Below are 23,257 nucleotides of genomic sequence, written 5' to 3'. Positions count from 1 at the left end.
CTTTTACTTTCTGCCATCCCTCCAAGCTCCTCCTCCTTTGGCCTGTCCTCATTCCATCCATCAGAGTATCCTTTCCTTTCTTTCTCTCTTTCTGCCCTGCATGGATTTTTCTGCATTGTCTTCAGACTCGCGATGTTCTGTCTTTCAGATTGGCGAGCAGAAGACAGTTGTAGGAAGATGAAGATGTAGAGTAAAGCTGGTTCAGTCCCTGCTGTCTGGCCTGGGGGGTCCCTGCCTGCCTCTCTTGGTCTTGTGATCTTTGTTTTTCTCTCTCTCCGGCTGACTCAGGCCCTGCTGCTGCCGCTGTCTGCCCACTCTTCCTCTTGTTGTTGAGTCAGGAGTGTCCTCCTCCTCCTCCACCCGTCCTGTTTTCTGTCCTGCAGGGCATGATGGGAGCCCGCTCTCCCCCGTCCACTTAAACCAGGAACGTTTAGACTCCAGAGAAAGGGTAGGCGTGTCCCTGCGGCGTGCTGCGCTGCAGCAGAAAGGTGACGCTGCTTTGGCTTCACGCCACACAGACGTCGGAACGCAGGCTTCCTGTCTGCCGCCGCTCTGAAGAGCCGGCTGCGTTTGTGGTCCCGGACTTTCCATGACTCATGTTCTGAGCTTAGCTGCAGGTTTGGGCTCCGTGGGCGTCGTCCTAGTGACCCGCCGGCGTTTTCTTATATTCCTAGTTTTGCTGGGAGGTTTCCCTCGTGCTAAAGTGTCACAGAAGCTGCTCTGCTGAGTTTTGGCCGGTAACTCAAATCCAAAGCGGACTTGGCTGTGATTTAATAACAAGATAAAGTTCTGTTTCTGTGTCCGTCTGCACCGGCTCCCCTTCCTCCCACGGATGTCACAGTGGTTCTGTTCTGGTTCTGTTGGTTTGGTTTTAGTCTTTTCCAAAAACGTTTCCATTCCAGCAGCAGCAGCTTCCGTCCTGACAAACACCTCTGTGATGTGACATCACGAGGTTCAGGTCCAGATCGGAGCGTCACCCTGACAGCTGTCCGTCACGTTTGTGGGCGGACCCTTCAGCGTTGAGGGTAGAAGCGGACTTCCCTCCCAGCCGTCCCTCCGTTGTCTGCTTGGCCGTGTGACCCGTGTTCACGGTGCCGCTCCGGCGTTTGAAATCTGCTTCAACCGTGACGAAGCAGCAGGTTCTGCGTCTGCCGCCGTCTGTGCTGCCTCACCTTCTCATCTTCCTCACTGCTCTCCACTTCCACGCGTTTCTTCTTCTTTTTATTTGGGGGGGGGGGGGGGTGGTTTAGTGGTTCTCTCAGTTCTTTTTGCGTTCTGTAGAATCGACCTTGTCTGGTTCTGATCGAGCACAATCCACAACCTTGTTTTTTTTCTCCCCTTCACGACCTCCCTCCCTCGCCACCGTGTCCGATCTTCTCGTGCGCCCCAGAGTCTCCACAGAGTTTGAGAGAAACGGGAGACTTGAGGGCTCAAGGTGAGACTACCTGTCTTCTATAACCCCCACCCCTCCCTCCCCCCGTGGACAGAGGCGGTGTTTGCCTGCATGCTGCTCCTGCCGGCTTCTGTGTTTGCATGGCGTGGTGTTGGCATGGCCCGAAGCCCGTTCCGTGGGGCTCCGGCCCACAGAACCCTTCCAAAGCCAAGAAGAGGCTCTGCATCCGGAGCGGTTCTGCTCCGAAGGCTTCTGACTAACCCCTGCAGAGACAGACGTTCAGCCTCAGGGAGGTTCTCCTTCCATGGTTTGCTCTCAGAAGCAGACAAACATGCATGTGGATCAGAACGTTTTCCTAAAGCGTGAAGACTTTGACGCCGCCACAGCGCCAGAACGTTGGCGGACTCCGCTAACAGGAACTCTTTGCTTTTCCTTGACAGTCGCCATGTACCTGGGGATCAAAAAGGGGAAGGTAAAGACGGGAAGCCCCGCTCCCTCAGGTTCACCTGGAGTATGAGGACCACCACCTCCATGGAACCCTGCGACATCATGGAGGAAATCTTCAAGGTGCTCGACGCCAACGACTGCAACTACAAACAGCAAGAGAGCTTCCTGCTTCTGTGTTTCCATGGAGACGGGAGGGCGGAGAACATGGTGCAGTGGGAGATGGAGGTGTGCAAGCTGCCTCGCCTGTCCCTCAACGGAGTCCGCTTCAAGAGGATATCGGGGTCGTCCATCGCCTTCAAAAACATTGCTTCCAAAGTTGCCAACGAGTTAAAGCTATGAGTGAGCGGCATGAAAGGTTACATATATAAATATATATATATATATATATATATATCAAGAGGTATTTAAGCTGTACAATCATCCAAGTAGCAGTTTCCAAATGTCTCCTTTTTTAAAGAGAATACCACATACTGAATATTATAATGTATAGATAAAGGCTTCTGGCAATAATTACTGACTTGCCTACTAATGCGTCTGTTTTGACCACGCCGGGTCAACATTAACAAGCTGAAGAGGATTTGCTGTGAATATGGACAAACACATTTCTGCTTATTTATTTTCTGGCTTCTGGACAAAAAGAGGAAGTTGATGTAGCGTTGTTGTTTTTTTTCTGTACATAATGTTTCAAGAAATCACAGCGTTTATTTTTTTCTTTTGTATTTTGTCAAAAAGTAGAGATGGAGTCCATGTAAACGCCCACATTTAGGGGTCACTCTTGTCTCAATTAAAGTGTCTTTCAAGTTGCAGCCGTCGTCTGCTCGTTCGTCCCAGGACCGGGTCGGAACCGCCCGGTCCATGTCTGCAGGTGGATTCAGATGTTCAGCTGTCTGCAGATGTCTGCAGTGGGAACAGGAACCAGTCTACAGCTGTTAGCACTGAAATGCTGGTCAGTCCTGTTCAGGGTCACGGGGTCACTGGTGCCCACCCAGCCACGGTCGGGTGAAGGTGGGGTTCACCCTGGATGGGTTCAGTCCATTGTGGACACACATGATAAATGGCGTTTACCTGTACAGCTCTTTTCTACCTTCCTCAAAGGCCCAAAGCGCTTTACAGACCCATTCACACGCTGGTGGCAGCTCCGCTGCAGAACACTGGCGCTGACCTTCCAGAGGCAAAGTGGGGTTCAGTGTCTTGCCCAAAGATACTTTAACACAGCGGTCCCCAACTTTTATTGCGCTACGGACCAGTTTGATGTCTCTCAAAATTCTCACGGACCGGCATGTTATATGTGGTGGACACACGCTGCAGCAACGCTGCAATAAAGGCAGAGACAGGTGATAAGATGTACTCTGCACTTTTGCTTTAACACACTAACATTGTACATCACACAGGTGTCAACATCCTCTCCCCTTCCCACACTCATGGTGCTAAAAAGTAAACACAACAGGAAGAAATAACTAAGGGTGAAACAACAGAACTGCCAGATGAAAGGACCCATAGGCAAAAAGAAAACATCCATGCTCAACCCTATCTTGACCAAAGCAAGATTATTTCCTATAATTCCTTGTGCTGCCAGCTCAGAGAGTAACCCCTGGCTGCAGCCTGAGGAACTGCGACAGCAGACCAAACGTGCACGTGACACTACAGTACAACAAAATAATGACTTGCATGAAAAACGTAGTATTTTCTAAACAAACACGAATTATGACATGAGCAACGTCCTCTCTGGTCGCTATGATAACGTTTAAACATGCCTTCAGAATAAGTGCATGGAAAATCCGACTAACCACAATGCTGAATATGGTGCGTGGGAATCTCCCATTTGGATAAATCCGTATTTTAAGTAGGACTCCTGATACTGTATTAAATATAGCTTTTTTTTTTTTTGGAAGTGGAAGGCTCTTCTGTCTTCTTGCTGGGCCTTTTCCACTTGGCAAAGAAACTTTCCAAAGACGTTTGTTTTTCATTCATTTTTTTAGCTCTAGGGTTTTATTTTAGCGGTATCCTATCACGTGACCGAGAAGAGCGCCTTGGCCTGCGTCAAGAGTGACAGACTGATGTAACAGAATCTGGAACTTTCAAAACAAGATCTTTCAGATTCCGAAACAAAACGGAAGTAATGCATTTTATTTTTTCTATGCGGCCTGGTCCCAAATGACCGGTACCGGCCCGCTGCTTTAACACATGGGCAGGCATCAGGAATCAAACCTGCAATCTTCTGATCAGGTTGACCGCCCTACCGCTGCCCTACAAAGACAAGCATGCACACATCTCAGACTGTTGAGAATCAACCTGATGGGGAAAACTCCACATTCATGAGAAAGTGCAAACTCTGAAAGGACCCAGCTGGGATTTGAACCAAGGGATGAGGTGAGTGCTAACCACTGCAGCAGTTTAAGTCACTTTTAGATGGTTTGGGGCTGAACGAACATTCTGAGCTTGTGATGCGTGACTCATGTTCTCAGCTTTAATCTGGAGCAGACAGGCATTTCACATATGCAGAAACTCAGTGCGCAGACATTTCCTGCCTCATGTTGGGTCCTTGAATGCAGCACAAATTGCACAGAAGTCCCATAATTAGACTCTAGTCCCATGAGGAAGTTAGAACTACTGCTTTTAAAGCCGGCAGCCGCATAAAGACCGAACTCTCAGAGAGTCCTGCTTCTGACGGTTAAGTGGAACTTGCAGAGAGGAAGCTTCTATAGATCACCACACCTGTCAGAGGTCAAAGGTCAGAGATGCAGCTCCAAGGAGGAGGTTGAACATGGCAGAACACAGAAACTGCAACTTCAACCAGAACATTTATTTCATTTCAGATCTTAACATTACAGAAAGGGTTTTGTCTTAAATACAGCTCCAAAGTGAAAGTGCATTCCAGGAGAGTCGTTCCACAGGGGGAAGAAGGGGTGAGGGGGTGAGGAGCGCTTCACTTCTGGGCGGGGATCAGGTCATCTATAGACTGGCCCTTCTCCAGCCTCTTCTCCATCTCCGTCAGCAGCTTGACCCCATCAACCACCATCTGCACCAGCTCCACCTCTGAGAAACCCAGCCGGTCGGCGTTGGAGATGTCGAACACGCCACCAACGGCGGCGGTGTCCACGCCGCCTGCCAGCACAGGAGAGCAGAGGTTAGGCCGACTGACACTGAAGGTGAGCACGAATGCAGATCTGAGGAAACGCCTCCCCACCTGTTCCACGCTTCTGGAGCCTCAGCCGCTTGAGGACCTCCTCAAACTTGGCGTGCTTGCTCATGTTGGGAAGCTTCATGTGCACGCCGGCGCGAAGGCCGGTGCCCAGGTTGGACGGGCAGGTGAGGACGTAACCCAGGTGCTCGTTCCACATGAACTCGTGGCCCTTCTCCTTGAACAGGCTCTCGATCTGTGAACAGTTTGAAGGGATCATTGCAAACGCCCGTCCTTTCCAAAGAGCCTCACCTGGTTTCTTCCAGACCTTAGTGAGTCCCGTGCAGAAGCGGTTGAACACTTCTTTCATGTTGCCTCCTTTCTGCATGGAGATGACGCGCAGGTGGTCCTCCTCGTTCACCCACACCAGGAAGGTCTTGTTGTCGTTGTGCCTGCAGAAAAGAAAAGGTTTGATTCAGCACAACGTCAGCAGGAAACTGCGGCGCCTGACGAAAACGTACCAAATGCCCCTGGCGTCAGGCCAGTCCCGCGCCATTCCGGACGCCAGCAGCAGGGGGGACACCGGCTTGTCGAAGAGGAAGTGGTCGTCGATGAGCTGCTGCTGTTCGGCGTCCGTCATGTTCTTCAGGGCGTAATACTTCCCCTTCAAGTCTCCAGTCAGGGAGTCCAGAGCTGGGGGGCCGAGGTCCAGGAGGAGACGTCAGAATGCAGACAGTACAAAGCCTTAGTCCCCCACCCCACACAGTACAGACTAATGAAATTCAGGGGAAACTGACTCAAACAGTTTCTCCAGACACCGCCATGACCTCATTCTCTGATCTACCGACTGCCCCCGCAGCTGCTAAAGTAACATTTGTTCAGACTGGGACACTTGGCGCCCCGGCACACGGTGGTCATCTGGGACAGCCATGTTTCTGCCCGTTTACCTTCGTTGGAGAGCTTCTCCACCATGCGCCTCTCTCCTCGGCTGCAGTGGGGGGGCAGGCAGAAGCCCCGGATGCTGCGGCCCGTGCGGACTCTGGAGCTCAGCACATAATTGGGGTCGAGGTCGTCGCCGCCCTTAGAAAGGACATCCAGGTGAAACTGGGGGTCAGCTGTGAAATCCGCCCACTAGGGGGCAGAGGCGCCGTACCTTCAGGTTGTCCGGGTTCAGGTCCGTCTTGTGCTTGTCTGAGGGTTTGTATCCTCCGTGTCTGTCCTCGATCACGGGGTCCAGGAGCTCCTTGAAGACCTCGTACGTCTCCTCGTCTCCGGCGACGCAGCCCACCGTCATGATGAAGGGATGGCCTGGACACAAAGGCTGAGGTCAGGAGAGTTCCCCGGTCAGCCAGCGCTGCCATCTGCTCTGTACTGTACCAGGATTATCAACCCCTGGCTGAATGACCCGGTCTAGGGTGAAACCTGTAGGGGTCACCCTCTTCCGCAGCCGGCTGTACATGTCCGTGGTTAAGTGCTTGGCCATGAGGTTGTTGTGCTGGCTGAGGTCTGGGAACTCATCCTCAGCCGACCACTCCCTCAGAGTGAGCTGGGCCATGGCATGGCAGCTAGACACAAGTACACCTACACGGTCAGACGGCGGGCTACACCTGCACGCGCCGTGACAGCGGAACACGTGATCGTGGAGGCAGCAGAGGGTTTCTCGGCCGCTTCTGCAGCAAAAACCGTTTACTGTAACACGGCGAAGGCCGCGCGCGCGCTAATCTCCCCGCGCGTGCGTCGGATTATCCCCGCTGAGGTGGAGGCGGATGCCCCTTTGTTTACCTGGGTTGTCCACCCCGGTCTGGATGACGTCATCCAGGGTGAAGCCGCTGGGGGTCTGCTTGCTCCTCAGGCGGTCGTATATGGCGGGAGTCAGCACCTTGGCCATGTGGTTGTTGTGTTTACTGAGGTCCGGATACTCCTGCTCCGCGGAGTAATTCATTTTCATCTGGTTGTGCGTGTTACCGAAAGGCATCGTTGCTCCCTGAACGGGCGGGGGGAGGGGAGGGGAGGAGGTGAAGAGGAGCGGACAAATTTAACGTCCAAAGACAATTCACGTCGATTCTAAAGGCGATATTTTTAGAGAGTAAAATTTAAAAAAAATACACAATTTAAATACGAATATCGAGAAAATACTAACATCCTCGTTTGTCACTAATCATTCCGATAATCAATCAGTACCGTGTTGATTGGCTCCAACCGAACCTCTCACCTGCTGAGTTCTATTACTAGCGTTATCCGGGGATGATACAAAAATCCCTATGTTTCCAACAGCGCAGCCCAGATTCCGCAGCGACGTCCAGGCAGCTCCAGCCGCTCAGCGAGCCGGAGGAGCGGCTTTATAGCGGAGCGCGTGCGCTCCCATTGGACGCGGACGGGACTCCATTCATTCTATTGGATGAGCGGCTGCGGCCGCTGTTTCACGCCAAATGCTCTTCTAGTTTACGAACACGCAGCGCAGATGACGCGTCAGACGCGCACAGTCATACTAACGTTGATAATAATTCCGTTGTGTGAACGAAGAAACAGTTTAAACTCCTAATTTTGCCCAGTTTTATAATTTAATATAATTTTATTCTTGTGTATGTATCCCCGCTGGCATTAACTTTGAACAATTGATGTACAGTTTATTGTTCTTTGTTATTAACTGTATGTTTTGAATAATAATAAAAAAGATTAATGAGACCCGCCACTCCCCACATTTCCCCCCTGCGGGGACAAACGTCCCTCTCAATAAAGGACGGATCTTTGATCAATCTATCTGATAAATTCAACCGAAAATGTTTCATTCTTCAAAATTGAAAATTGAAAATCTGAAACTGTCACGACAACGCTTTTGACTGAACCCGCAGGAGGCCATCCTCTTCTTCATTTTCCGGTCCCGAGCTCCTCCCCTTCCGGTGAAAACAAGCCCGCGTGTGCCACAGTCCGCGAGCCCGCGTGTGCTGCCGTGTTTTGTCGTGGAAGGACGCCGGCCGTTGGAACCTCGGACCCCGCAACAGGTGAGCGGCCGGTCTCCAACGACTCCCCCTCTCTCCCGGAGGAAACGGTCGGCTTAACGGCAGGCGAGCGAGCCGGCTAGCATTAGCACGCGGCTAACGGAGACCGCGCGCGTAGCCGCAGGAGCCGGCTTTCCCCACCGCGTTGTGTAGACCCTTACTAACCCCCCAAAACAGGGAGAAACCCGCTGCTGCCAGAACAATGAGCAGGATTTACCCCTGCTACAACAACAAAACATGGGAAAGCCGTTAACAAACGGAGGATGAGACATCTGTGCTGTCATCAACAGATCGTCATACGTGATGAATTCTTGGATTTACTCACATATTCTCCACCTTGTCTGACATAGTTGTCGATGCTCTTTCCAACACGTCCTCGGTTTCGCTCACTGCAACGGTTTCTGACATAAACGGCAACCGTTGGTCTTCATCAGAACCCAGTACGGCAATCCAAAGAGGTCAAAAACCGTCCAGTCCAAACAACTAGTACTTTGGCAAATGAGCCAAACCATTTGGAACAGTTTCTGTCATTTTTAGCAGCGCCTGATGGAATCTGCACTGGATGTACCAGTTTCTCCTGGATCTCCAAGAGCTGACTGCAAAATAGTTTTTTTTGCCCTCTTTTTACTGTAACAAAAATGACAATCTATTGAACAAACACTGTTTTATTTACACATCTTTGAAAATGGAGCACATATGGATACATGTTAGTAAAAACAGTGTGAGGGGATTTGTGAGCTGCTGCTAGCCTGAGCGTCTCGTAAAGAGAAACGCTTCTCCCACTCCACAGAGTCGGTGTTTCAGGGGTTGGAACAAAGTCGTCCAACTCCCACTTTAGGTGGCAGCAGCCTTGAAACTGTGGTTTGTTGCTTGCTGCTCTATTAAACTCTAAATTTAATAGAACTACAGAAACAGTTCCTGTTTGGGGAACAAGCTCCTCTTTGCTTGTTGCCTTTTTTACTTCTGCGTGGGCTGACCCTGAACAGCTGAAGCCCAGGAAAGCAAAGTGCTTGAAAAATAAAATCCTAATTTCCCTCAAATAAACAACAAATGAATCACTAAAATCAAATTTGAACAAACCAGGACGGCTCTTTTTGACAAAGAAAAAGAAGCAAAAAATTGCTTTTAAAAAGAAAATCCATCCATGCATCCATTTCCCAAACCTGCTGAATCCCTTTCTGGGTTGCTGGGGCCTATCTTAGCCACTGTTGGGCAGACGCAGAGTCCACCAAGGATGGTATCAGCCTATGAAGCCTGTTTTAGGAAGCCAGAAGTGGCCCACATGTACCAGGAGAACATGTTAACTCCACACACTAAAGTCCCAGCTGGGGGTTTGAACCAAGGGTCTCTCTCTCTCTTACTGTGAGGGGATACCACTACACCACTGCGCAGCCAAAAAAAAATCATACATTTTTAGAATATGGACATTATTATCAACACTGTAACACTTTTTCTAAGTTAAATGAATGTTTTAATTGTTCTTTTTTTAATTAATTGTATAAGTCTGCTCTGTAGTTACTTTATGCCTCTGAAGATTGGTTACCACCGGCAACCAGAGAGGTCATTTGTGACTGACCACCAGAATGCTTTGCCTCCCACCATCCATATCTTCTTCCTCTTTCGGCTTCTCCCATCAGGGGTCGCCACAGCGAACAAGTCGCATGGTAAACTTGGCAATGTTTTACGCCGGATGCCCTTCCTGACGCAACCTTCTCAAACCGGGCTTGGAACCCGCACAGGGGTAGAGAAGGGAACAGGGAGCAGCCCGGAGTTGAACCCTGGTTTCACGGACGGAAGGCACCGCAAACCAGCACGAGCTAAACCAGCTCCCGCCTCCCACCATCCATATGCACTCCTACATTATGTGAATGCTTAATTATCGGAAGTACTGCAAACTTTAAGGAAAAACTTTTTGATTCGCAATATTAGTGATCAATATTGCGATGACGATATAACTTGCGATGCATAAATAAATAGCAAAACGACCAAAAACCTCATTTCCATGTCACTGCAACCATTTGATGTAAATAACGGTTAACCCTCATCTACATAGCAGGCAAACATCCATCATAACAGGGCTCCATCTGATTGGTCAACAACATGAAGGCTCCTTTTGATTGGTCAAATGCATAAAGGGATTGATTTGATTCATTGAATACTTGCAGCCGCCATAAGATTGTCTGGGCACATTTAAAGTGACCATTTATCGCAGTTGTCGCCGTCTTTTGCGAGATCGCACAGCGTGATATCGCGATAACGATACATTTGCGATTTGTTGTTCAGGCCTACTTTTAAGCAATAGAAAGGAGAAGTGGAGGGATAAAGTTCTTTAATACATGAGTAAAAATGGTGTCAAATCATTTGAACTAGCCAAAAGATCTGTGTGGTGTGAAGCCGAGTCGATCCTCGTCTGCGCCGTTGTTCCCGATCGTCTGATGTCAGGATGTTTTTTGAAAGTCCACCCGCGTTTGTTCATTAGCGGTTTTTGTCTTTTCAGAGCGGTCGCGCTCGCCATGAGTTTTGTGGAATATTCTGAAGTTATTCAAGACTCGGATGTTGCCATCATTTACCTGGGCCACAATTCCGTGATGCCCGTCAAAGTGCAGCATGGCGCCCAAACCCAAACGCGCTATGGAGTCATCCGCCACTCCTCTGACCTGATTGGCCAGCGTTATGGGTCAAAGGTCACCTGCAGTAAGGGTGGCTGGGTCTATGTTCTTCACCCCACACCAGAGCTGTGGACCGTCTCCCTTCCACACCGGACCCAGATTCTCTACACCACCGACATCGCCACCATCACCATGATGCTGGATCTGAAGCCCGGTTCCGTCGTTTGCGAGTCGGGTAGGTCTGGAACGCCATTCCTCATCTGTGTGTGGTTCTGTCTGGGTTCTTAGCAGGCTGATCACGTTGAGATTTAAATGGTGAACATGTAAGAAATCTCAGCTTTCTGTGAACAAATACTGTGGAGTTCTTTTCTAAAAGTGACCCACATATCTGCAAAGTAATCAGCTTTACTTTGTACAAAGTGAGTTTATGTACGGCTGTAAAACTCCTCACTACACACTTTATCCACTTTCCTCCGACAGAAATGAACATGTTCACCATTTTCTGCTTTGGTTCAACCCTCAAAGTTCAAACCTTGTAAAGACAAATAAGTCCAGGATTACAGAAAGAAAAGTAAGATCTGCTGAATACATTCAGTGCAAAAGACACGGCAGAGGGGAGGTTGATTGACAGGGGTGTACAGCCAATCAGGACGTAGAAAACGCACCAAAGAAGTGTCAACTTTCTCTAAAAAACAGCGAGACCTGGTTATAGCGAGGGACCGTTCGATGCTTTACGACTCACACAACTGCTCCATGAAAGAAATGGAAGCGACCGCTCAGTCCTTTTATGCACGTCGACATGGGGAAGCCGATCCCCTGCTTGATGGAGGCATCAGATCGGCTTGCGTATGCGGTGCATCTGTATGAGTGCTGAAGGCTTTTCGAAGATTTTAAGGCCAGATTCCATGACTTAACTTCAGGACATCACCGGGAAAAATCAGAAGCTTCACCAACAACAGCTGAGGTGGGCGGAAAAAGCCCGATCAAACGTCCTTGAAGGGCGCAGTCATGCTCGACTGTTCAGATTTGAGCTCACACCCTCACGAAAGCATCACTTTAGATGTTTTTATAGGAATTGGAACACATGCTCACTAAAACTGGAGCTATGTTTTGGAGGACCGTCTCTGCTGGTGTTCCTGGTGAGGTTTAGATCCAGTGTTGGTAGAACAGCATCCTCAGGCCTGTGTTGTGGGGTTTTGGACGTTGTCTGCTCTCAAAGACAGCCGTGTGGCTTTCATTCAAACATTATGTGACGAGGCAGATTTCTTTGGCTTTCCATTCGTCTTCAGCTCCGTTAGTGAAGCCGCGGTGAGTTCTGTGGCGGTTGTGGTGCTTCATTCTACTTTTGTCGGGTCCGACTGCTTGACGCTGTGGCTTCGGGTGACATCAGCGGTTGATGGACAGTAGGGCTGCTTTGACCGCGGTGGGATCACACGATTCACTTTTATGTCAGAACGATTTTCAAACCAAACATTTTCCTGTAAACTGCATGTTTCTGTTGAGCTATTGATTGGATTTAGCCTTTGTGATATTAATGCAAAGCAGGAGTTCTCCTGTGACTCCCAATGTTCAGTCAGCTACAGACTCACGCAGGTATTCCCGGTGATTGTGCTGCTTTTTCATGCCAACACTATTTAAAACCAAAAAACTGCATCCTTCTTTTGCTTTATGGGCTGAATATTGAATAACCATTTTCAAACTTGACAAAAACTCATCCGAAGCTTTGATTCTGTTACTACAGTGGAGTTGAACCTTCATCACTTGCTGGTCAGATGAAAGAGAAGCCTATGATAGTAATGCAGGTGGGTTGCAGCCAGACTCAGAAGGTCTAGCTACACGGCAGACCAGCTGGTGCTATTCTGAATGTCAGCTGACGTGCAAATGGAGTAAAGTCATTTATTACGGAAAGTTGCTTTGCTTTATGGAGACGGTTGCTGTCAACAGTGACTCGCTGGATGCTGAGTTTAGAGCTGCCTGTTGATGTGATGAACTTGATTGTTGGTTTCTCTTGTTCTAACCGTGGATTACAGACCTGACTGCTTTGGTTGGTCCTGTTGATCCAGTCATCCCCGTGTTGCTGTGGTGGTTCGTCATGTTGACATGACGGCATCAGTTGCTGCAGATTTATCATCTGTACATCCATGACGCTGATCTCCCGTTCCACCACATCCCAAAGGTTCTCTGTTGGGTTCTGGTGACTGTGGAGGCCGTTTGAGTCCAGAGAACTCATCGTCATGTTTTAGAAACCGGTCTGAGATGATTCTGCCCACAGAACTGCAGCTCACTGGATGTTTTCTCTTTTTCTGACCATTCTCTGTAAACCCTAGAGATGGTTGTGGGTGAAAATCCCAGTAGATCAACAGCTTCTAAAATCCTCAGACCAGCCCGTCTGTCACCGACAACCACGTTCAAAGTCACTTCAATCGCCTTCCTTCCTCATTCTGAAGCTGGTTTGAACTGCAGCAAAACGTCTGGATCATGTCTACATAAATGCATTGAGTTGCTGCCATCTGATTGGCTGATTAGTCATTTGCGTTAATGAGCAGTTAGACAGGTGGACCTGATAAAGTGGCCGTGTGTGCTTGGTTCACAGTGATTTGAATAAAGAAATGCCGTCTTAAGCGTCATTAAAAACACCCAAAACTGCATTTTCATCAGGATGGCTGTTCCTCTCAGCTGAATGACAGACAGCAGTTTGAGTGGGAAGTGATGACAGTATTTCACTCATGAAGCCTGCTGATTACATCTGCACAGACCTTCACTGATGACAGCATAGACGCTTGGCTGTAGCGAGGCCACGCAGTCTACAAACTCAACCGCCTGACCTGAACACGTTAACAGAAGCCTTCATCTCACAAACAACCACATTGTTGCCGCTCAGAGTTAGACTGAATAATCCTGTTGACTTTGTTGGTCTTTCCGTTTGGTAGTTCAGCTGTTTGCCGTCTTCATCAGAGAATTCCTCTTCATCACTGCGTTAAAATCCTCCTGTACAGTAAACACTGAAGTATGGACACGGCACTGATAAAATAAATCATTCACTCTATAAAGACTTTTTCACTGAACAGTCAGAGCAGCTTGTAATTAGCGGTTTACCTGACTCTGCTCTCAGAGATCTGCTTATGCAACATCCTTAACCTTTTCTTTCTTTGCTGACATCCGTTTATTCCCAACCCTGCAGCAACCGTCACAAACCATCCTGACTTTTCCATTTGCTGCTGTCTTATAAGCCGTTCTTCTCCATCCGCTCCAGTTGTGAAGTTCTCTGCAGCTGCACAACACTGGCCTCTTTGTGGGCTCGCCAACAAAGGCGGCGGTGACATAACGTCAGAAGAACAAGAGGCTGAGTGGAGCATGGGGTCTGCTGCTCGTCCTGAACCTTTTTTTTTGATGCAAGTCACATGAGCGATGCTGCTCCTTCTTCCTCTGCCTTCCTTCGTTCTCAAAGCGTCAGCAGCACGGCTTGTTCGCGGCCGCGGCAGGAAAACGGCTTTCCTCCTGCACATGTAGCGTGATGGAGAGCCGAGGCGTGGGAGTGTGAACAGCTGTGAGCTGCAGACACTCAGTCAGCACAGAGGAGAGCATTTACAGTTATTCCTCCCGCACAAGCGCCCAGATGTCCTGGTTTTCTGTGACAAACTCAGGCTGCAGAGTAAAATCTGCTTCCAGCTCCAGAGGACTCGATGAATCTGTCCTTCAGAAGTTCTGTTTCAACTTCATGTGAGACGGACTTAAGTGTAGGGGACTTTTCAAGTCATTTACGTCTATTTGGTGTTTTGATGTTTGTGCATTTCCTTAACGAGAGTGATTGTCCTGCATGAGGGGGAGTACAGGGAGTGCAGGGAGTTCAGGGAGTACAGAGATTACAGAGAGTACGGGGAGTCCAGGGTGGTACAGAGGAGTACAGGGATTACAGAGGAGTACTGGGGAGTACAGTGGAGTCAATACTTAGACTTCATACTTGGTTCCCTGTGTTTTTCTTTCGCCCGGTCCCGTCTTCTCCATGGACCTTTAGGTACCGGCAGTGGCTCTCTGTCCCACGCCATCCTGCGCACCATAGCCCCCACAGGTCACCTGCACACGGTGGAGTTTCACCAGCAGCGGGCAGAGAAGGCAGCCGAGGAGTTCAGGGAGCACCGCGTTAGTCATCTGGTCACCGTCAGGAACCAAGACGTGTGCAAGGACGGCTTTGGAGTGATGGGAGTGGCGGACGCCATCTTCCTGGACATCCCCAGCCCGTGGGAGGCGGTGGGACACGCCAAGGCTGCCCTGAAGAAGCATGGTAAGGGACATGTGCACACAGAAGGTGTAATACCCACAGTACTCAAGCCCACTAGAGCTTCAACAACAGTAAATACCAGCTTGAGGTTTTTCAGTAAAGCTTACAGAAATGCATCTTCACTGCTGCCTAAAATATTTTCACTGAGCTGCTGTGCTTTTTTTGGGATGTAGAATCAGTCAGGGTCTAGTCTGGTGACTGGAAGATGACCTGCGCCGCACACACCATGTGTGTCACTTGATTTTCCTGCAGAACACTGACTTCTTTTCCTCCATGACTAGCCTGCTGTGCAAATGCCAGAAACATTCAACATTTTCCTTCTCTGGAGCTGGTTTAGGTACCAAATGTATTCAGCCTACAATTACTGTTCATGGTCCTGTGACTAATTACGTCACACTACTGTAACACTGCCTGGACAACTACATAGCTACATAGTGTCGAGATCTGCTAGGGCTCTATATTTTTATTTCACGTTTCATTTTGTAACCTAAAGTTCTTTTCCTCTTAACTAATAATGCCATTTTGAATTTCAAGGAGTGTCTGACATAATTGTTTGTTACGCCAAATGCATAATAGGGAGACATATTGGCAAGCCTGCCCCCTGCCTACAGCCTTCCTGCAGTCCGCCTGCATAACCAGGACAGTAAGTTAGAAGATCTCTGTCTTACAGTAGGACAGAAGATGTGAGGAAGAGCAAACTACAGGTTCCATTGGGTATTTAGTGTCGTCATGAGCGAATCCACGTGGACACTAACGGGCTCTGGATCCTGTGGGTGCTGGAACCTTCTGGAACATTAGTGATAGCCGTTCGTCTCTCTCAGAGTGCTAGACATTGATTTGTCTTTGCATCAAAGTGAGTGCTGAACCAGCGCTCTCTGGAAGCACAAACATTAATGTTTGCAAGTGCAAATGGTTTCCCTGTGCTCTGATGGAGGATTCCACTGGAAATGAGGGGATCTGTTGTCATTTTATAGATGAGCTGAAAGGATCTGACATTTTGTGGTTCATGTAACGTTGGTTTTTCCAGCGTAGAGGACTCTGAACAAGCAGATGTCTGTCTGTCATCCTCCATCTTCTCTGCTGGTCTCCATCTTCAGGCTCTTGTGTTTCTAATCAACAAGCTGCTATGAGTGTCCTCCTTCTCCTCATTCTGAGGCTCGCCTGTACCTCCCGCTGCTCGTCCGTCTTGACCAACACAGCAGGATCAAGACATTAAAGAGAAGCCTGACCTTCACCTCCTTCACCTCCCACAAGGCCACTCCACCCAGATCCTGTCAGTCCTCCGGTATAGGCAACAAAACAGCATGTCTCCATGACAACCAGCATGTCCAGGCATCTTCCTGGTCAGTGCGAAGGTTTACCTGATTAATAATTCATTAGAGGTCAGCGCCCTGAGTTAACCTCTAATTACCATGGAGGTGTTGGTGGACCATGAAGCCTCAGGATGCAGAACTCACCACACACACAAAGAAAGGCTCTGAAGCAGTGAACCTGCTCTACACGCCAGACCTGTTTTCATGATCCTCACCTGTAAGAGAGTCATTCTGACACTTGAGAAATGACTGGTCTTAAGAAAATTGGAAAACTGACATTGAAGTGATGTTTGGAAGTCACAACCACATCTGAGAACAACATCTGGAAGGATTTTAGACTGTAGGATTTAAACCACACCAGTATTTAACTCCTGCAGTCGGCCGACCAAACTAGTGAACTCTGGTCTGTCTGGGAACTCTGGTCTAGGTTCAGTTGGTAGTGAACCCTGGTCTAAGTTCAGTTGGTAGTGAACTCTGGTCTGGGTTCAGTTGGTAGTGAACTCTGGTCTGGGTTCAGTTGGTAGTGAAGTCTGGTCTGGGTTCAGTTGGTAGTGAACCCTGGTCTGGGTTCAGTTGGTAGTGAAGTCTGGTCTGGGTTCAGATGTTAGTGAACTCCGGTCTGGGTTCAGCTGGTGTTGAACCCCAGTCTCGGTCAGTTGTTGTTGAACTCTGGTCTAGGTCAGTTGGTGTTGAACTTTTGTCTAGGTCAGTTGGTGTTAAACTCTGATCTAGGTCAGTTGCTGTTAAATTCTGGTCTAGGTCAGTTGCTGTTAAACTCTGGTCTAGGTCAGTTGCTGTTAAACTCTGGTCGAGGTCAATTGGTGTTGAACTCTGGTCTAGGTCAGTTGGTAGTGAATTTCGGTCTAGGTCAGTTGGTGTTGAAACCTGGTCGAGGTCAGTTGATGTTAAACTCTGGTCTAGGTCAGTTGGTGTTGAACTCTGGTCTAGGTCAGTTGGTTTTGAACTTTGGTCTAGGTCAGTTGGTGTTGAACTGTAGTCTAGGTCAGTTGGTGGTAAACTGTGGTCTAGGTCAGTTGGTGTTGAATTTTGGTGTAGGTCAGTTGGTAGTGAACTACGGTCTAGGTCAGTTGGTTTTGAACTCTGGTCTAGGTCAGTTGGTTTTGAACTTTGGTCTAGGTCAGTTGGTTTTGAACTTTGGTCTAGGTCAGTTGGTGTTTAACTCTGGTCTAGGTCAGTTTGTGTTTAACTCTGGTCTAGGTCAGTTGGTGTTGAACTCTGGTCTAGGTCAGTTGGTGTTGAACTGTAGTCTAGGTCAGTTGGTGGTAAACTGTGGGCTAGGTCAGTTGGTGTTGAATTTTGGTGTAGGTCAGTTGGTAGTGAACTACGGTCTAGGTCAGTTGGTGTTGAACTCTGGTCTAGGTCAGTTGGTGTTGAACTGTAGTCTAGGTCAGTTGGTGGTAAACTCTGGTCTAGGTCAGTTGGTGTTGAATTTTGGTGTAGGTCAGTTGGTAGTGAACTACGGTCTAGGTCAGTTGGTTTTGAACTCTGGTGAGGCTCATTACAGAAAAGACAGAATCAAAGTGGAGAGGAGGAGCAGAAGGAGGTGACGCCGGCGATCATCTGGTGTCAGAAAATACAGCAGTGACGTTTTTCCAGGCGGGTCGGTCCGTTTTAGTCCCTTCTCTTGGAAGTGACGGCAAACCCAACCAAAAAAACGCCTCCCTCAACCAGAGTCGCTCTACAGTTTCTCCACAGGATCTCCGTCGTTATAGACGTTTGATTTGAATACACCACAGTCTAAAATTATATAATCCTAAATAGTGAAATATAAATATTTAAAGTGTAGAGTGTCCATGATGAGTTGAGGAATGGTCAGGACTTTGACTGTCTTTTTTGGTGGTAGATGAACTGCTCTGCCTTTGTTCTACAGAAAGGATTCGTTTCAGAATTTTGAGTTTTTCATGTGAAGAAGGGTCTAGAAGGGGGGAGGATGTCTCCCTCGTCTCCCCTTTTATGGTGCCACTGCTGCAGTTTTTTCCCGAGCTGTTTGCGCCGACATGCAAACACACACAGATAAATAAAGTTCTGCCAGATCCCCGCCATGGAAGCGGTCCCATGACCATACTGGGTATTGCTGCGAGCAGAGTCCATACCCAAAGACTCAACGTCCCTCCCAACGCTCACACTGGATGTTTGGAGGAACCCAGAATGCTTTGCTCAAGCTTCAAGGGCTGAAGGAACCGCCCCACGGAGGAGGCGGAGCCATGGTCTGCACCGGAGCATAAATCAATGAGTCTTAACTGGCAGAGAAGCCGGCAGTTCAGAACTGTGGAGCTGCACTGACTCAAGAATATTAGACTTCCTGTTAATCAGATTATGTTTAACCTCTAATCTGAAATGTTTTTTAGGATCTTTGTCTTTTCAGTTATGTAATCGGTTGCTTCAAAGCATCATGTGAGCAGTTTTAGGAAACTGGCCCCAGGATTTTCTAACTAAAGTTTCTTCAGCAGTTTCTCTGCAGCAGATGATGCAGAGACAACAGAGTTATGTGGAGCAGCAGTTTTCCAAAGGTTCTGGCCTGCAGCCTGGATCTCTGTTCATCTGCTCTTTTAGGAGGACCCAAATCTTAACAGCCCCCACCCCCCCCACACACAAGTGGTGTTATGTAAGCAGCACTCGGTGGACTGTGAACTCTCAGTTGAAGAGCTTTGCCTGGTGTTTTTTATGGTATGGATAGGGGGAGGAGTCTCCCTGCGTGATGACGATCTTGACCCCTGCCTGTGAGTTTGTCCTGGTTGCTCAGAGACCATAAAGTCTGCTGTGGTGTGAGTGATTGTGCTGTTTTGCAGAGGAACGGCTGCTATCTGAAACGGGCTGGAGACCAAAGTGATGTTTACCAGAAACAATGGAGGCTCCGCCCCCCTGTAGACCTGAGTTGTGTTTCACTGCAGAGTTCTTCTGGGTTCAACATGCACGAGTGTCATTTCCTATCATGTTTTCTTCATAAACCTTCAACCTTTGGATGCATTTTCCATCATAAAACTGATTAAAGTGACTATCCAAAGCTTTAAAAGTAGTGTTGGCTCATCTAAAGGCTACACTCCTCAGTGATTAGGAGAAGGTGGGTTCACTCACCTGGTTGTAGTCCATCAGAACCAACAATGTGGACAAAGTCCAGTGGGACGCCGCACGGCTGTTTGCACAGCAATAAGGAAGACCATGCACAAACACGCCAGCTGCTGTTGAACTTCTGCCGTCACCCTCCAGTGAAGCTGAGACGTTTGAGACGTGGGCGGATATTTAAAAAAAGAGACTGAAGTCTGACCTCCCTCCAATGTCGAGCACAGTGGTGGAAGGTCAGTAATGTGGCTTAGTGTTGAAGCAATGGCCATCGTGAAGTCAAACGTGGTACAGTCCCAGGAAACCCTGTAAAGGTGCAGACGCCATAAATGTTTACAGATGAGCAGCATTAAACCGAGTAGTCTCTCCATGGCTGTAAACAATGTGATTATCAGGCCGTCTTTGTCTGCAGACTGTTAAAATACTGCCATGACTGATAAAATGTCTGCAGTCCATGTTTGTGTGTTTGTGTTAAAGCTGCTGTCCTCCAGCTCTTTCTGCAGTCTGTCTGCAGCTATATCTTCAGCTCCATCTGCAGTCTGTCTGCAGCTCCGTCTTCAGCTCCATCTGCAGCTCTGTCAGCAGTCTGTCTGCGGTCTGTCTGCAGTCCTTCTGCAGCTCTGTCTTCAGTCTGTCTCCAGCTCTGTCTGTAGTCTGTCTGCAGTCCTTCTGCAGCTCTGTCTGCAGTCTGTCTGCAGCTCTGTCTGCAGTCCTTCTGCAGTTCTGTCTTCAGTCTGTCTGCAGCTCTCTCTGCAGTCTGTCTGCAGTCTGTCTTCAGCTCTGTCTACAGTCTGTCTGCGGTCTGTCTGCAATCCTTCTGCAGCTCTGTATTCAGCTCCGTCTGCAGTCTGTTTTCAGCTCCGTCTGCAGTCTGTCTGCAGCTCAGACTGCAGCTCTGTCTACAGTCTGTCTGCAGCTCAGACTGCAGCTCTGTCTGCAATATGTCTGCAGCTCTGTCTGCAGTCTGTCTGCAGCTCTGTCTGTAGTCCTTCTGCAGCTCTGTCTGCACACTGTCTTCAGTTCTGTCTGCAGTCCTTCTGCAGCATGGACTGCAGCTGTGTCTGCAGTCCTTCTGCAGCTCTTTCTGTAGTCCGTCTGCAGCTCTGTTTGCGGTCTGTCTTCAGTCTGTCTGCAGCTCTGTCTGCGGTCTGTCTGCAGTCTGAATGCAGTCCTTCTGCAGCTCTGTCATCAGTCTGTCTGCAGTCCTTCTGCAGCTCTGTCTGCTGCTTTATCTGCAGTCTGTCTGCAATTTTTCTGCAGCTCTGTCTTCAGTCTGTCTGCAGTCCTTCCGCAGCTCTGTCTGCAGTGTGTCTGCAGTCCTTTTGCAGCTGTGTTTGCAGTCTGTCTTCAGCTCTGTCCGCAGTCCTTCTGCAGCTCTGTCTTCAGTCTGTCTGCAGTCCTTCTGCAGCTTTGTCTGCTGCTCTATCTGCAGTCTGTCTGCAATCTTTCTGCAGCTCTGTCTTCAGTCTGTCTGCAGTCCTTCTGCAGCTCTGCCTGCCGTCTGTCTGCAGTCTGAATGCAGTCCTTATGCAGCTCCGTCTTCAGTCTGTCTGCAGTCCTTCTGCAGCTCTGTCTGCAGCTTTATCTGCAGTCTGTCTGCAATTTTTCTGCAGCTCTGTCTTCAGTCTGTCTGCAGTCCTTCTGCAGCTCTGTCTGCAGTGTGTCTGCAGTCCTTTTGCAGCTGTGTTTGCAGTCTTTCTTCAGCTCTGTCAACAGTCCTTTTGCAGCTGTGTTTGCAGTCTTTCTTCAGCTCTGTCAACAGTCCTTTTGCAGCTGTGTTTGCAGTCTGTCTTTAGCGCTGTTTGCAGTCCTTCTGCATCTCTGTCTGCTGCTCTATCTGCAGTCTGTCTGCAATCTTTCTACAGCTCTGTCTGCAGTCTGTCTGCAGTCCTTCTGCAGCTCTGTCTTCAGTCTGTCTCCAGCTCGGTCTGTAGTCTGTCTGCAGTCCTTCTGCAGCTCTGCCTGCAGTCTGTCTGCAGTCCTTCTGCAGCTCTGTCTGCAGTCTGTCTGCAGTCCTTCTGCAGCTCTGTCTTCAGTCTGTCTGCAGTCCTTCTGCAGCTCTGTCTGCTGCTCTATCTGCAGTCTGTCTGCAATCTTTCTGCAGCTCTGTCTTCAGTCTGTCTGCAATTTTTCTGCAGCTCTGTCTTCAGGTTGTCTGCAGTCCTTCTGCAGCTCTGCCTGCAGTCTGTCTGCAGTCCTTCTGCAGCTTTGTCTGCAGTCTGTCTGCAGCTCTGTCTGCAGTCCTTCTACAGTTCTGTCTTCAGTCTGTCTGCAGCTCTCTCTGCAGTCTGTCTGCAGTCTGTCTTCAGCTCTGTCTACAGTCTGTCTGCGGTCTTCTGCAATCCTTCTGCAGCTCTGTATTCAGCTCCGTCTGCAGTCTGTTTTCAGCTCCGTCTGCAGGCTGTCTGCAGCTCAGACTGCAGCTCTGTCTGCAGTCTGTCTGCAGCTCAGACTGCAGCTCTGTCTGCAATATGTCTGCAGTCTCTCTGCAGCTCTGTCTGTAGTCCTTCTGCAGCTCTGTCTGTAGTCCTTCTGCAGCATGGACTGCAGCTGTGTCTGCAGTCTGTCTGCAGTCCTTCTGCAGCTCTTTCTGTAGTCCGTCTGCAGCTCTGTCTGCAGCTCTGTTTGCGGTCTGTCTTCAGTCTGTCTGCAGCTCTGTCATCAGTCTGTCTGCAGTCCTTCTGCAGCTCTGTCTGCTGCTTTATCTGCAGTCTGTCTGCAATTTTTCTGCAGCTCTGTCTTCAGTCTGTCTGCAGTCCTTCTGCAGCTCTGTCTGCAGTGTGTCTGCAGTCCTTTTGCCACTGTGTTTGCAGTCTGTCTTCAGCTCTGTCAGCAGTCCTTCTGCAGCTCTGTCTTCAGTCTGTCTGCAGTCCTTCTGCAGCTCTGTCTGCAGTCTGTCTGTAATCTTTCTGCAGCTCTGTCTTCAGTTTGTCTGCAGTCCTTCTGCAGCTCTGTCTGCAGTCTGTCTGCAGTCCTTCTGCAGCTCTGTCTGCAGCTGTGTTTGCAGCTCTGTTTGCAGCTCTGTCTGCAGTCTGTTCTGCAGTCTGTCTGCAGTCCGTCTGCAGCTCTGTCTGCAGTCTGTCTGTAGTCTGTAGACACACAGCCAAACACTTTAAAGGTTCAGCTTTCTAGAAATCTGAACTTTCTTTGCTCCGTTGTATGATTTTCCTTAGTCTCCCCTCCTTTTTAGGCCTAATTCCTGTTTTTGTCGCTGCTGTATTTGAATGGTTAGTTTGAAATGATCGTTTCATGATATTTCCTTGTTTTCTGTGTACGTCTGGACCTCTGAAAGCATCTGTAGATTTAGCTGTTTGCTGAAGAACCCGCACATGGGGGTCATTCTGGGGGCTGGTGGGTCCTTATCGGTCTCTGTGTGGTCTCCTACAGGAGGCCGGCTGTGCTCCTTCTCCCCCTGCATCGAGCAGGTTCAGAAGACGGCCGAGGCGCTCACAGACCACGGCTTTGAGGAGATCAACACCCTGGAGGTTCTACTGAGGGTCCACGACGTCAGGACCGTTTCCCTGCCGCTGCCTGACTTCGGTCCAGACTGCTCTGCCCATCCTGAGCCGGACGCCATGGAGGCTCCTCCTCCTGCTCCCAGCCAGACCTCCATCAACATAAAGACAACCACGCCGCCAAGAGAACTACCCGGTCACACGGGATACCTCACCTTCGCCACGAAACCCAGAACGTGACGCTCTGCAGCAGAACTTTTCGGTAACAAATCCAGCAGGAGCGCCTTACGTCTGGACAGAGGTTCATGTGGGCAGATTCGATTAGGATTAATCCCTGGAATATTTAGATTTCTTTGATTTAAATCCAGGCAGCAGTTTTTCTTAGGCAGGAGGAGGTTAGACTTTCTGTTTCTGAGTGCAGTATGATGGGAGAATCTGTTCCCACCCCACATTCCTTTCTCCAATGTTTCTTAACATTTTAAGATGCCAAAGAACAAAATCCCAAAGGGAGGTGTGTTTTTTTTTTCAGACCAGACAATAAATTTTCTTCAGCAAAACAT

The 23,257-nt window shown here is 49.0% G+C and overlaps 3 protein-coding genes across 23 annotated transcripts in view; 2 read left to right on the top strand and 1 right to left on the bottom strand.

Moving 5' to 3' along the window:
* Positions 1-2,646, top strand: part of mark3 (microtubule affinity regulating kinase 3) — a 30,177-nt gene extending 27,531 nt beyond the window's left edge. For 8 of the 17 annotated variants that reach the window (XM_023951472.1, XM_023951466.1, XM_023951480.1 and 5 more), the window contains 2 exons: positions 1,391-1,435; positions 1,834-2,646. In XM_023951472.1, coding sequence (XP_023807240.1) covers positions 1,391-1,435; positions 1,834-1,910 — 122 coding nt within the window. In that variant the 3' untranslated portion in view covers positions 1,911-2,646. Of the gene's footprint in view, positions 1-148; positions 1,436-1,833 lie in introns of all 17 variants that reach the window. The other 9 variants (XM_023951471.1, XM_023951470.1, XM_023951478.1 and 6 more) reach the window with 4 other exon arrangements.
* A 1,976-nt stretch (positions 2,647-4,622) lies between these two features.
* Positions 4,623-8,410, bottom strand: ckb (creatine kinase B). 5 transcript variants are annotated; one of them, XM_020713835.2, is made up of 8 exons: positions 8,286-8,410; positions 6,339-6,526; positions 6,115-6,269; positions 5,909-6,041; positions 5,483-5,654; positions 5,290-5,413; positions 5,028-5,217; positions 4,623-4,945 (listed from the first exon to the last, which is right to left on the bottom strand). In XM_020713835.2, the coding sequence occupies exons 1-8, from the start codon at positions 8,366-8,368 to the stop codon at positions 4,767-4,769; spliced, it is 1,224 nt and encodes a 407-aa protein (XP_020569494.1). In that variant the 5' UTR covers positions 8,369-8,410; the 3' UTR covers positions 4,623-4,766. The 5 variants fall into 5 exon arrangements, with proteins under 5 accessions (XP_020569494.1, XP_011488981.1, XP_011488984.1 ...); XM_011490679.3 differs by lacking the exons at positions 6,339-6,526; positions 8,286-8,410 and adding exons at positions 6,744-6,945; positions 7,174-7,305 and having other exon boundaries at positions 4,631-4,945; XM_011490682.3 differs by lacking the exons at positions 6,339-6,526; positions 8,286-8,410 and adding exons at positions 6,744-6,945; positions 7,143-7,273 and having other exon boundaries at positions 4,631-4,945.
* On the top strand, positions 7,816-23,256 carry trmt61a (tRNA methyltransferase 61A). The gene is made up of 4 exons (XM_004082685.4): positions 7,816-7,963; positions 10,458-10,804; positions 14,585-14,851; positions 22,630-23,256. The coding sequence occupies exons 2-4, from the start codon at positions 10,474-10,476 to the stop codon at positions 22,935-22,937; spliced, it is 906 nt and encodes a 301-aa protein (XP_004082733.1). The 5' UTR covers positions 7,816-7,963; positions 10,458-10,473; the 3' UTR covers positions 22,938-23,256.
* The last annotated feature ends 1 nt before the right edge of the window (position 23,257 follows it).

The sequence above is a fragment of the Oryzias latipes genome, chromosome 22 (assembly GCF_002234675.1).
Source record: "Oryzias latipes chromosome 22, ASM223467v1".
Lineage (NCBI taxonomy): Eukaryota > Metazoa > Chordata > Actinopteri > Beloniformes > Adrianichthyidae > Oryzias > Oryzias latipes.
The sequence above is the reverse complement of the archived record's forward strand: the minus strand, read 5'-3'. Positions and strand labels throughout refer to the sequence as shown.